The 13,340-nt window shown below is 40.8% G+C and overlaps 1 protein-coding gene across 7 annotated transcripts in view; it reads right to left on the bottom strand.

The window, feature by feature from the left end:
* PLEKHG1 (pleckstrin homology and RhoGEF domain containing G1) overlaps window positions 1-13,340 on the bottom strand; it is a 170,434-nt gene that overhangs the window by 114,262 nt on the left and 42,832 nt on the right. For all 7 annotated transcript variants that reach the window (XM_061624114.1, XM_061624115.1, XM_061624121.1 and 4 more), the window contains one exon: window positions 6,318-6,392. In XM_061624114.1, the coding sequence (XP_061480098.1) occupies window positions 6,318-6,366 (49 nt within the window). In that variant the 5' untranslated portion in view covers window positions 6,367-6,392. The remainder of the gene's footprint in view (window positions 1-6,317; window positions 6,393-13,340) is intronic.

The raw sequence follows: 13,340 nt of genomic DNA, 5'->3' as shown, positions 1-13,340 counted from the left end.
TTCCAAAGAATGACTCAAACTCTATTTGCATTCAGAGGATGATGCAGAAAGGCTGTCTAATGTTACTTATATCAAGGGACGTAGCACCCTGCTGAGTAGGGCAGATTAGCTACTCTGGTGGTCCAGAGTGTCTCATTACAGCCCACTCAGGGAGGAAAATGGAAATAAGTTAGATGCTGTGTGACAACTTAATCTTACTACTCCTTACACATACAGGCATCTGGCTCAGTCTGCATAGATATAATTCAAGAGAAACTGCAGAGAAGATGCACACCTTTCTTAAAAAGAGGATATTGGAAGAATTTTCTTTCTTCTGCAATTTCATTTGAATTATTATTAATTAGGCCTTTAAGTCTTTTATCTATACAAGAAGTTTATTCTCCATTTGCAGCAATCTGCGTGCATTATAAATCATCACGAACCAGGTCTTTTTTTGGATATATACAGACACATGAGATTATTTAATAAATACATTAAAAAAGGAATACAAAGAGTCTGGATAAATTTGTCTCCTACAGCTGTCCCGGAAGAGATGCTAAAAATGGTGGTTTATCCAGATGCACTGCAAAACCTGGGGGAAACAGTTTTCATAAGAATGTGAAAAAAAATTCTGGCTTACCAGGAGAATAAGAACAGCTTATTAGTTTACTACATCCCACAAACTAGCCAGCTGTGAAGGAAACAGCCTGGCAACAAACCATACCAGGAAAGCGGGTCAGGATTTCCTGGTGTAATACAGGCTGATACACAAATAGAAACTAAAAAGAGGACGAGCTGCAAAAAGGTTTCCTTGTAAAGGCCATACGTAAATTGATTCTTATGCGGCAGCTTACAAATGGACTCTCATTCCATGCCATTTTTGTGCCAATCTTATACTACATAAATTACCTTGGCAATCAAACTTACTGTAACCTTTGCACTATGGGTGGAGACATACACAACTTTAGCTTCTGGGTGGCAAGCAATTCCTCCCCAACCCCAAGGCTTCATTATGCGACCAACACACTTCTGTTGAAATGATGATAAACTCAGATGCATTTTTTTTAAGTTTCTAGCTCTCATAGATTTCAGCATATGAAAATAATGTTTCTGCTGTGAGGATTAATGTCAATCAAGTTCCTTCCCACTGATTTATACAGAAGTTATTTTAGATTGCTTCGGTTCTCATTCATATGCTCAGTCTTGCCAAGATAAGAGCTCACTAAATGTGAACACTGGAAGATCCATTTCAATCAGGTTTTAGGCCCGGTTTCGGCACTAAGACAGCCTTGGTCGCCCTGTATGATGACCTGTGTCGGGAGAGGGACGGAGGGAGTGTAACTCTGTTGATTCTCCTTGATCTTTCTGCGGCTTTTGATACCATCAACCATGGTATCCTTCTGGAGAGAATTGTGGAGTTGGGTGTTGGAGGTACTGCTTTGCAGTGGTTCAGCTCCTACTTGGCAGGTCGTCTCCAGAGGGTAGTGCTTGGGGAACATTGCTCGACACCGTGGGTTCTCCAATATGGAGTCCCGCAGGGGTCAGTTCTGTCCCCCATGCTTTTTAACATCTACATGAAGCCGCTTGGTGTGGTCATCAGGAGCTTTGGAGTGCGTTATCAGTATGCTGATGACACGCAGCTCTACTTCTCCTTTTCATCTTCTTCAGGTGAGGCTGTCAATGTGCTGAACTGTTGCCTGGCTGCGATAATGGACTGGATGAGAGCTAATAAACTGAGGCTCAATCCAGACAAGACTGAGATGCTGTTGGTGGGTGGTTTCTCTGATCAGATGGTGGATATTCATCCTGTTCTAGATGGGGTTACACTCCCCCTGAAAGAGCAGGTTCGTAGTCTGGGAATACTTTTAGATCCTTTTCTGTCACTTGAGGCTCAAGTAGCCTCGGTGGCACAAAATGCGTTCTACCAACTTCGGTTGGTAGCCCAGCTACGTCCCTATTTGGACAGAGAGGATCTCACCTCAGTTGTTCACACTCTGGTAACCTCCCGATTGGACTACTGCAATGCGCTCTACGTGGGGCTGCCTTTGAAGACGGTCCGGAAGTTACAGCTGGTGCAAAATGCAGCGGCCAGACTGATGAGGACCAGGCAGTCCGAACACATAACAACTGTTCTGGCCTGCTTGCACTGGCTACCTATATGCTTCCGGGCCAGATTCAAAGTGCTGGTTTTAACTTATAAAGCCTTATACGGCGTGGGACCACAATACCTATTGGAACGCCTCTCCTGATATGAACCTGCTTGTACACTGCGCTCAACATCGAAGGCCCTCCTCTGGGCTCCGACCCATAGGGAAGCTCGGAGGATGGTAACAAGAACTAGGGCCTTCTCAGTGGTGGCCCCCAAACTGTGGAACAGTCTTCCCAAAGAGATATGAATGGCGCTGATGCTGCTATCTTTCTGGCGCCAAGTTAAAACCTTCCTATTTTATCAGGCATTTTAATTTTTTCTATATATGTTTTTAATCTGGTTTTAGATTGTGGATTTCTATATATATCTGTTTTGTATTGTTTATGTGATTTTATTGTATTCATTCATATTTGTTGTACACCGCCCAGAGAGCTATGCTAGTGGGGCGGTATAAAAATTCAATAAATAAATAAATAAATAAAAGTAGGCTTACTAATTTAAGAAAAATCTAGAATAATAATCTGCATAACAATCTATTCTTGCACCACACTTGTGTTCAACTGTGGACAAGTGCAATAGTCGTCCACTAAAGAGTGGATTTTTTGGCTACGATTAACACAAGAATGCATTTAGATCCCTCAAAAACATGTTCTGTATATTCTTCATGTACACACACCACCACCACTTTGATGAGATAAAGTAGACCATAACTTTTATAGGTCATTTTTGTTGACCAAAAGGGCTTGGTGGGAGAGGAGACAAAGAACAAACATTCTGCCTACTCAAGAGCTCTCAAGTCAAGGACCAAGTTTTAGTAAAATAATTACAAGACTCTATTCTCTTTTGTTTGCTTCTCTTTATTGCTCATTTAAACATGTATGATTGCAATAATGATTTAACAAACATATCAACCAGAAAGGTATTTAAATAAAAAGGGCTGGTTTTTTTATTGTCACAGCTGAATGTAGCTACATCAAGCAAAATAGACTTCATTCAAAAAGTTGTATTCATTGAGTTGTATGCATTGTATTTATTCTACTGAAGACAATAAAACTGCACATTATCTTCACTCTGTGGAAGAGCAGCTGAAGATGGGGCTCTAAAAAGGTTTGCGGTAGCAAGTACCACTGGTCTCCTAACTTTCTTACAGACAAGCACCACATCTTTTTTCAAACTGCAAGTGAGGAGCTCCCATGACAGAATGCTACCACAAAACAAATTCATACCCAAAGAAAGTTAAGATGGTAGGAAGGCCAAGCGAGAACCTTTGCCGTGGCATCTGTTTTCAATGTACCTGCTTTGATCTGCTTTGTTTATACAGAGGAGCATTCATGCAAACTTATACCTGCACTCAGAAATGGTACAGCCAAGACACGAGTCTATCAACTCATTGGCTATTTCTGAGAACTCACTTTGTTTGTTCTTTTAACAAAATTTATTTACTGCTTGATTGTAAAAAACCTGTAAGTGGTTTAGGTGTACATCTTCAGACCATTTCACACATTACAGAGAAGAAAACCTAGATTGTCACTGAAAGTACATTCAAAAGGGAGATGCAGCTAAATGTTGCTTCCTGGGGCATGATACATGTGGGGGGTTTTGGGGGGTATTTATTTATTAAAAGTCTAAGGCTTTAATCTAGTACATGTTTACTCAGAAGTAAGCTCCATTGGGTGCAATGGAACTTACTTCCAGGAAATTGTGTATTGGATTACAGTCTTAGATACTGCTTTTCACATAAGTATGTTATCTTATCTTAATGTTTATTTATACCCTGCCTTTCAGCCAAACGGCCCTCAAGGCGGCTTACAGAAAAAGTAAACACAAATATAAAAATACATCAACAAGTATAAAAGCAACTTAAAACAGTAAAATCATCCACATTCAAATTCTGTCACATTTTATATTTGTAAGGTGAACACCTAAAATGGTGCTCCTAAAAAATATTAGCTTTTGATCTCAAGATCTAAGCTTTTGATAAGCCAGCTGCCATAAACTTTCTCTTTGTCTAAGGATGGGGAACCTGTGGCCATGCAGATGATGCTGGACTACAACTCCCATCATCAGACTAGCACCTGTACTTTCCTTGTGCTGGGAGTGGGGAGAGATTTTACTGCCTAGACACTGAAATGAACATAAACAGATTTAGATAATGAACTGAGAAGTCCATTAAAACTTAAAATGTGTTTTGGCAAGCAAGATATGTGAACCAAGGCTGGGGGGAAAACCAAGACAAACTGGTTGCTTTCAGTCTAATTTCTAGCAACAAGTCAATTTTCAGTATTCAGCAGGCAAGGAAACAAATGATCTGTTAACAAGTCTGCATGTTGAAATATTAAATATCAGCATGTATCAGCACATATTAGAGAGCAGCAACTTATATTGCAAGATAAAAGTTTCACTGTTAATTTTTTATTTTGTAAAGAGTACAAAAACTAATCGTTTAATGCTTTTTTAGACTCTTCTTTCATCATAGCACCCTCCTTTTCTATTTTTGAAGCACTGTGAGTTCTAACATTTAATTTCACATAAAAGACAAAGTCCACAAAGCAATAAAAATCTGAAAAACACTTTGTCAGACTTCTATAGAAATGTCAATACAGTACATTAACAGTAATATTCCCATTCTTGCCTGGAAGCTTTTTGCATCTTGCAGGTTCACTATCAAACCTCTGCTCAGTGGTGGCTGGTGGCTTTATGTCTGTGGGACAGTGGAATCCACTCTGGTGTTTTAGTCTGAATTTTCAAGGAGATGTCCAAGGTGCTTCAGCACCTTGGAAGAGGTGACACACCTTATGCAGCATCCTTTGAAAGGTGAACAGTACAGGCTTCATATGAGGAAGCGCTCTCCCTTTCCTCTTTGATGAGAGAGAATGATTACAGGAAGCCATTTTCTCCATAATTATATTAGCCAATTATAATTAGATTTATTGCCAATTGGAGATTGATTTTGGAGTGGCTGTCATTTGCATGTTACATAGTCCCCTCTACACTTATTTTTTCTCCCCAACTGTGAGAGGTGAAATGTGATAGAGGTATCTAAGTGGTAAATGGCACAATACTTTCCCCACCCAAATAACCATGTTACACAGAATTGCCCCAAATTCTGTTCTTTGCCATGACCAGATACAACTTCAGTTATCTTCACCATCTTCTAAAATTAGAGAGCAGCACAACAAATTCCAGATCAACATGGAAAATACAGAATTTAACACTTGCCTTGTTTTGGTTATTTTATTGTGTTGACCATTACAAAATCCAGATGTGAAGCATATGTTAAAGTGTCATCACCTGATGTAACACCAATTGCCTTCACTACTATTCTGGCTGCAATTCTATACCCACTTACCTAGGAGCAAGCCTCATATAATTCAATGGAACCTACTTCCAAGCTGATACGTACAGGATTACACTGTCTTTTAAATTTTGTTCTGGTACCAAAATATACACAGTGATAGACAAATGTGTCAATTCACAAGCAGAATAGACTTCAGCTTGTGTGACAGGAGTTCCCCTTCCTATCTTCCCTCCTGCAGCCCTGTGTGCACACCCCAAATCTATCTGGAGGGTTGGGGAAGCATCCAGAGCAGATGGGGGGAGCAAGGAATGATGCGGAGGCTGGAGGAAGAGAAGGTGAAGAACTGTTGCATGAGTGGACATCCACTTGTACAACATTAGATATCACCAAAAAAGACTTACCAAATGCACATGCATACCCACACTCCAGAAAGATAAGAACTTGATGAGCCCATCCAACCCAATATTATATGAATCTCTCACCTCCCCACATGACACATTTTTTATCAATGAAACTTTTCTTTGTAATCATAAACAAAAGAAGGGAAGAAACAGAATATTCAGAAGGCAAATTCACAAAAAAGGGAATGATATTATCTTATGATATGTATTCTGAGAAGAAAGAAAGAAAGAAAGAAAGAAAGAAAGAAAGAAAGAAAGAAAGGAAGGAAGGAAGGAAGGAAGGAAGGAAGGAAGGAAGGAAGGAAGGAAGGAAGGAAGGAAGGAAGGAAGGAAGGAAGGAAGGAAGGAAGGAAGGAAGGAAGGAAGGAAGGAAGGAAGGAAGGAAGGAAGAAAGAAAGAAAGAAAGAAAGAAAGAAAGAAAGAAAGAAAGAAAGAAAGAAAGAAAGAAAGAAAGAAAGGAAAGATTTCTCAAGAGAAAAACAATACCTACCTCCACTCCTGGATAAGGTTTCTTTACCCTCTGGTGTTTTATCTGGCATCTCAGCCCAGACCAACTCAGTGAAACCTGAGGGACATAAACAAAGGAAACTATTCTCACACAGAGGAATACTTTTCTAAAGTTCAGGATACTATTACAAACTTTTTCACACACATCCTCTAAAACACTTCAGCAAAATGGCAACAAAGCTAACGGATTAATATATGCAAGCACAAAGAATTTGCAGACCCTATTATATGGCAGTGAGCTTAAGTAAAGTAGCAACAGCTTAAACGGATAGGGAAATCAGCATTGGGTTCATTTAAAGCAAGGATGGGCAACCTGTAACCCTCCAGATGTTTGACTACAACTCCCATCATCCCTGACCAGACCCAGCACCAGGTCAGCCAGGCTGGCCACTGGCTGAATGCCCCAGTGGTTCATAAGTTCCCCTCACTGATCTAGACCAGCTGTCTACTTTAACACTCTCCTTGTTAGGCATTCGGATGACCATTTCAGTGGAGGGCGGGCAGCAGTGCTGCTTCTGAATGGAAGCTACGTTTGGCTCCCATCTGCAGTGGCCATCTACCTTTTTAATTTATATACAGTAAATTCACAGATTTATAGGCTGGGGCATTGTATTTTGGGTAAATTAAAATGATGGATGGCCACTGCAGACGGGTACCAAGCTTGGCTCCTATTCAAAAGCAGCAGCACTACCCAGACACTACTAAAATGCCAGGGGCCTGGCGAGGGAGTGGCAACTAGCATTGCAGCTGTGGTGGCAGCAGAAAAGAAAAGTGTGATCTCACTGGGGGAGTGATGACCCATCAGCAGCACCATGCCGAGGGCCTCCTAAAATCTGGCATCAGACATGTCCTTGAACATACTGGCTAGGACTAATGGGAGTTGGAGTCCACAAACAACAGGAGAGCCACAGATTAGCTACCCAGGTTGAAGCAATACATATGCCCTAACAAATGTTTTCTTAGCATAAGCTCTCTGGAGTGAAAAAGTTATTAAAAAGTCCAGCTAGTGACCACTGAGCTTTCCTTAGCCAGTTAATCAAAGGCAAATCAATACATCATTGCAAAACAGCAAATCATTTATTGGCAACTATTATGGTATCCAAGTCAAAACAGTAAAGCAAGTTGTGAAAACAAAGCACTTGAAACACTGTACAGTGGTCTCATTCTTTTAAGGGAGGAGCGAACAACCTTTTTCCAGTCCAAAAGACATATGCCCTCATGGAAAAACTTCTGGGGGCCCCATGGACAAGCCTTTTAAGTAGAGACCTTATCCCAGTCTGCATCTGTGTTGGAATTGTTTTTAAAGATATTTTTAAGATTTTTTTTTAAAAGATATATTGCTTTTAAAATGTTCTAGAAGATGTTTTATAGATTTTATAGCGCCTTTTTGCCACCAGGGCTCCTGGATATAAATTTAATAAATAATAAATAATGGAAGCTGTGTGCAGGGCTGGAAGCCAAAGTAGGTGGAGCAATGGCTGTGACTCTTACCTGTGTGCAGTAGATTACCTTCTAGCCATGCAAAAAATCAGAGGTTTCTACACACTCTCATCTCTCCATACAGTGAAGGAAGTCCCACCAAGTTCAGTAAGGTTGCAAACCAATACACACTTACCTGGGAGTAAGTCCCAGTGAACCCAATGGAGCTTACTTTTGAGTAGACATGTATTGGATTGCAGCATTACTCTTGAGTGTTTGCACAGCATCATACCCAGACATTCAAGCAAATGCCAACTGAACAATTCCATCCCTGCCATCCTGACATTTTTTTTTTACAAGTTGTAAAATAATATTTAAACTACCCTTTATCAGATGTCAGGGTGGTATACAAAATAAGGTCAAAAATGGTCATACCAGTACAGATATAACCATAAAATATATACTAAAAATCTGATCAAAACAGGCAGCAAAATACAATAGTACAGGCTAAACAACAACTAAACTGCCCAGCCAAATAGAAACATTTTGACCTGGTGCTGAGAGGATAACAGAATCAGTATCAATCACGGGGAGGATGTTCCACATTCGAGGTACCATAACAGAGAAGGCTCTCTCCTTCATTGACACATACTGTAGAAAATACTTTTTAGAAAAGTTTCCCCAGCAGATACAGGCATTGGTTTAAGGGTACATGGGCAGGTTGGTATAAGGAAGAGACAAAATTTGGGTCTGAAGTAGAGTTAGCATGTCTCCGTTTTTTGGGCGGAGTCTCCGGTTTTTGGGGCCCCCTCTGGCTCTCTGGCTAGCACCCCTTAATCTCCAGACTTTCCGCTACAATAAAAAAAAAAAGTTTCTAGGTGGTCTGGTTCCCGAGATATACACCAAAACGTCAGCCCCCCGTGACTGTTTAATCTATTTAACTGATACGACGCTGAAGTTGGTTCCTAGTTCCCAGTTCCTTATTTGCTTGAAAGTTCAAAACACTAACAAAGAAGAAGAGTTGATAGCTACAGGAACTCAAACCAAACTTAACATGTCTCTGAACCCCAAAATATATGTTGGGGTACCCTGTATGACATATCACTGTGATCGGGGGACTCTCCCCATCAATGATAACAATACATTTATGCAATCAAAATCATCAGGCTTCTGATATTATCATAAATACCTAATGATGTCATAAAATAAAAAATAAGTAACTGGGGGTGCCCACCCCAAACTCTGCTCTGGGACAGGTCAAATCATATAGCCCAGGAAAGGGAAGGGTGTCCTCTACAAGATGCCACTGCATCCCGCCTGGCCCAGAGCTTCTGCTGGGCACAGGGCACGGAGGAGGGCATCTATGCAAAATCAAAGCAGACCAAAACATACAGGAAAAATAAGTAATTGGGGGTGCCCACCCCAAAATCTGCTCTGGGCCAGGACAAATCATACACCCCATGAAAGGGGAGGGTGTCCTCTATGAGATGCCACTGCATCCCACCTGGCCCAGAGCTTCTGCTGGGCGCAGGGGAAGGATGAGGGCATCTATGCAGACAGAAAGGGTAGAGAATCTTCTTACTCTTACTCATTTCTCAGACCTCTTTCTGAAGTGAAGGGTCAAATCTGTAAAAAAGTTTGGAGCAGCCACATTAAAAGATAAGGGCAGGGCATTCCAGGCAGGGGGTTGCCAACCCTGCTTGGATATGGATGTCTTTGCAGAGGATCCCTAGTCAAGCTTTACCAACAGCACAATCCAAACTATATCTACTCAGAAGTAAGTCCTGTTGAGTTCTATGGGGGCTTAGTCCCTTAGTAAGTGTGTTTAGAATTGCAGCCTTCAGGGGCATCCATCTTTAATCCCTAATGCTCCCATCTAACATCTCCAGAACACTAGGCTCCTTTCTTCCTACAGTGGCCTTCTGGTGACTGGCCTGGCCTGGCCTGAAGGCACTTAAACCCTTCTTGCCGAAAGCAAGTAAGCTAGATTAAATGTTCCCTACCCAGGCTCCATCTTTTAGCTAAGATGTCTAGCTTAATTTCCAGTCAGATTTTTTTTAATTGTACGCTCCAAGCAACTGCGATTGATGCTTAATGTATCACGCTTAATGACATCACTCGGGCCCGCCCCGTGACATCACTCGGGCCCACCCCTAAAATCTCAGGTTTTGGGATGCTTCTGACCTGGCAACCCTAGTCTGAAGTCTTTTAGGGCTTTAAAAGGTGAAAACAAACACTATGAATTGGGCCCAGAAACAAGTAGACAGTCAGCGCAGCTCCCTCAGAATCAATGTAGTAATATAATCTCATCTGATAGCTCCGCTTAACATTCTGGTGGCCAGATTCTACATCAATTAAAGCTTCATGGTCATCTTCAAGGGCAGCCCCGACTTACAAACAAGTATCTAGAACAGGCTGCACACCCAGTTCCTAGACATAAGAATTACCTGGCCTCCAACTTAAAGGTATTCAGCTTCAGTTTATTGGCCCTCATCCAGCTCATACAACTAGGCTGCAAACAGAGTAGATGGGGGGGGGCAGGATGTTGCACCACTGAAAATTGCCTCCCTCCCTGTTTGACTGATAAAATATTCCTTCTGTAAGTGAACAGTCACACCACACTTAGAAGTTTGTCTCTGGTACAAGGACATAACTGGTATCCTCAAGCCAACAAGAACATAAGAAGAGCCTGCTGGATCAGGCCAGTGGCCCATCTAGACCAGCATCCTGTTCTCACAGTGGCCAACCAGGTGCCTGGGGGAAGTAATGAAGCCTTACTTCACCCTCAACACACGAGAAATATTTAATAGTTTAAATTATTTAAAACGGATTAATGCCTGCCTTATTAACCAAACCACAGAGAAAGAACATTATCTGCACACGTTTCATTGAACCAAATGAGACTTACTTCTAAGTAGACATACATAATTGCACTGTAAATTATCATTTTGTGCTTTCAGCTACAGAATGGTGAAAGCTGAGTGTGTACATTGGGTTTTTTTAAAAAAGTTAAGTGGCCTATTAAGTATCATGAAACCTTAGAACATCATCCTCACTCTTGCCAACTTCCATGACTAATTTTAGAGAGATGTGAAAACAATGTCAAGTAGCAATTTGCTCAAACTTCAATTAATCTTTCTTTGCTAACAGTACACTACTTGGCTATGGAAGCATCACGTTACAAGCAGCACTCACTACAGAACTGAAGTGATTTATTAAAAACCTTTATGCTTGTATGCTACCACAAGACTGATCCACGCTATTTAGAATCATATTGGGTAGACTCACTTTGGATTCATTAAACTAATTCTCTTAAACTAACCCTTAGGTGTTCAATTTGTATTGTATTTAAACTTATGGGGGGCTGTACTGTTCTTAACCCTATTTTAGCTGGTTTTGTAAAAAATCTTGAGATTTGTAAATAATCTTGAGAAGAATGTAAGAGGAGGAGATTATGATGATAATCCTACACTTTTTTAAGTCAGAAGAAGTAAAGTAGTCAACAAGAAGTGTAATCCTTGGCTATGGGTACTTTCAAATATCCCATTAATATTATTGCACAAATGTCTTAAGAGAATCAAATAAAAAGCCAAAGGGAGGCAAGAACAGCCATTGCTCAGTGTAGACTGCATGGAAAACATCCCAGATTCAATTCCTGGAATCCCAGGTAAGGCTGGGAAAGACCCTTATCTGAACCCCACAGCAGCTTTCCCTGGCCTGGTGCCCTCCAGATGTTTTGGACAGCAAGGTGCCTAGAGAGCTTCTGCCAGTTTTTGTAGACCCGGGTGGCTAAGCTTTTCTGGCCCAAGGGCCACACTCCTGGTTGGACAAACATAAGGGTTGCATGCACACATGCACTCATATACTTCCCCTCTCTTCTGCCAATCAGCAGAGTAAGGGAGCACTGCTGTGGGTTGGACAAAACAGAGGAAGGGAAGCCCTTTTCTTACGGTTTAAAAAGAAGATCTTAGGAAATGAGAAGGAAACCTCCTCCTGTTTCCTGAACTCTAAGGCTTTCTTGCACTGGTGATGTCCCAGAAGCAAAAAAAGGTCCCTGTTTAAAGATAAGGCATCTGATTTGGGGATTGAAGGAGTTTTGGCCATCCAAAAATGCCTGAAAATAGCCAGCATGGACTTTGTGGATGAGGAGCAAGCAGAAAATAGGTTTAAAATTATATTTATTTATTTATTGCATTTATTTATAAGATTTCTTAACATTCACCTAAATTTCCCAGATTGGGTTACAGCAACGTAATCATACAATTATAAAACCAAACCAGTTCCAAACAAAAACAGAGCAGCATACATTAAACAAAAAGAGGGGGTTCCATAAAACTTTAACTGTCAAAGGCCACGGAAAAGAGGCATATCTATCTACAGCATACAGCAGAAAATATACAATGAAGATGCTAGATGCACCTCTGCGGTTAGGGAGTTTCACAATGTTAGGGTTGCCACAGAGAAAGCCCTCTCCTGGGTCAAACTATCAAGAGAGCTTTTTCTTTGTCTTTTAATGGCTGGATTTTTGGAGGTCTTGAGGGGACAACATAGAATTTTTTGGGGGGGGGATACAACTTGTGGGCTCTTGTTGTAGACAGTGCTAAGCTAGATGGATCTGGTATGACTCAGTAAAAAGGTAGTTTCCTATGGGATCTGACTGAAGTAATCTTTACTGAAATCCTCAATACAAATAACCTTGACTGTGAAAACTGTGAAATCTGCAAAATAAGTAAGTGTTGCAATGTGTGTGGATTTAAAATATCCCCAATACAATTGTTGAAATCATCCAGTTATTCCATAGAAATAACAAAATGAGGTTTTCATGATTATATTACCCAGGGCATCATAACACTTATTATGGACAAATTATGGACAAATCTTAACTGGATTTAATTGGTTAAGGGAAAAATATCCATCATCATGAAGGAACACCCAAGGAACTAGTAGGGGGCATAATTAAGCACATAAGGATTAAGTGACATTTTTGGGAGACATTTTATACTGGAAGAGTTTTGTAAAATGGTTCAATTATGTTCTCAACCTAAATGGGATATGCACTGGTAATACATCTCTAATATACCTATATTTTTCCCCAGACTGAACCACTGAATACAACAGCATGTCTCACACAGATAAGTCCAGCATTCATCAGTAAGTTGGCTCCAAAGTCACATAGGCGTCACAACAGGGAGCCCTGCTCACACACAACATTAGGTGAGTATATTCAGCTCTGGCACAGAAGGCACACCAAAAGGAATGAAAGGAAACTACAAGAAAAGAAAGATTACAGACACCTTTGAACTTTGACAGATTTCCCATAAGAAATTCTTATATGAAATGTGTCTGTTGAATAAATACAATAACACTGTAAAGCAGCTAAGGCCAACCTGTGGTCCTCCAGATGCTGTTCAATCAAACTCCCATCAGTCCCAATCTGTATGGCCAATAGTCAGGTATTTAATCTGGCAAAATCTGGAGGGTCATAGGCTAGCCACACCTGCTGCAAGGCTGCAGAGGAAGGGCAAAAGTAACAATTAAATGGCAGACAGCTACAGCATATGCAAAAAATGTTGGTTTAAAATATTCT

The sequence above is a fragment of the Rhineura floridana genome, chromosome 4 (genome assembly GCF_030035675.1).
Source record: "Rhineura floridana isolate rRhiFlo1 chromosome 4, rRhiFlo1.hap2, whole genome shotgun sequence".
Lineage (NCBI taxonomy): Eukaryota > Metazoa > Chordata > Lepidosauria > Squamata > Rhineuridae > Rhineura > Rhineura floridana.
Note: the sequence above shows the minus strand (reverse complement) of the source record. Positions and strands in the feature narration are given on the sequence as shown.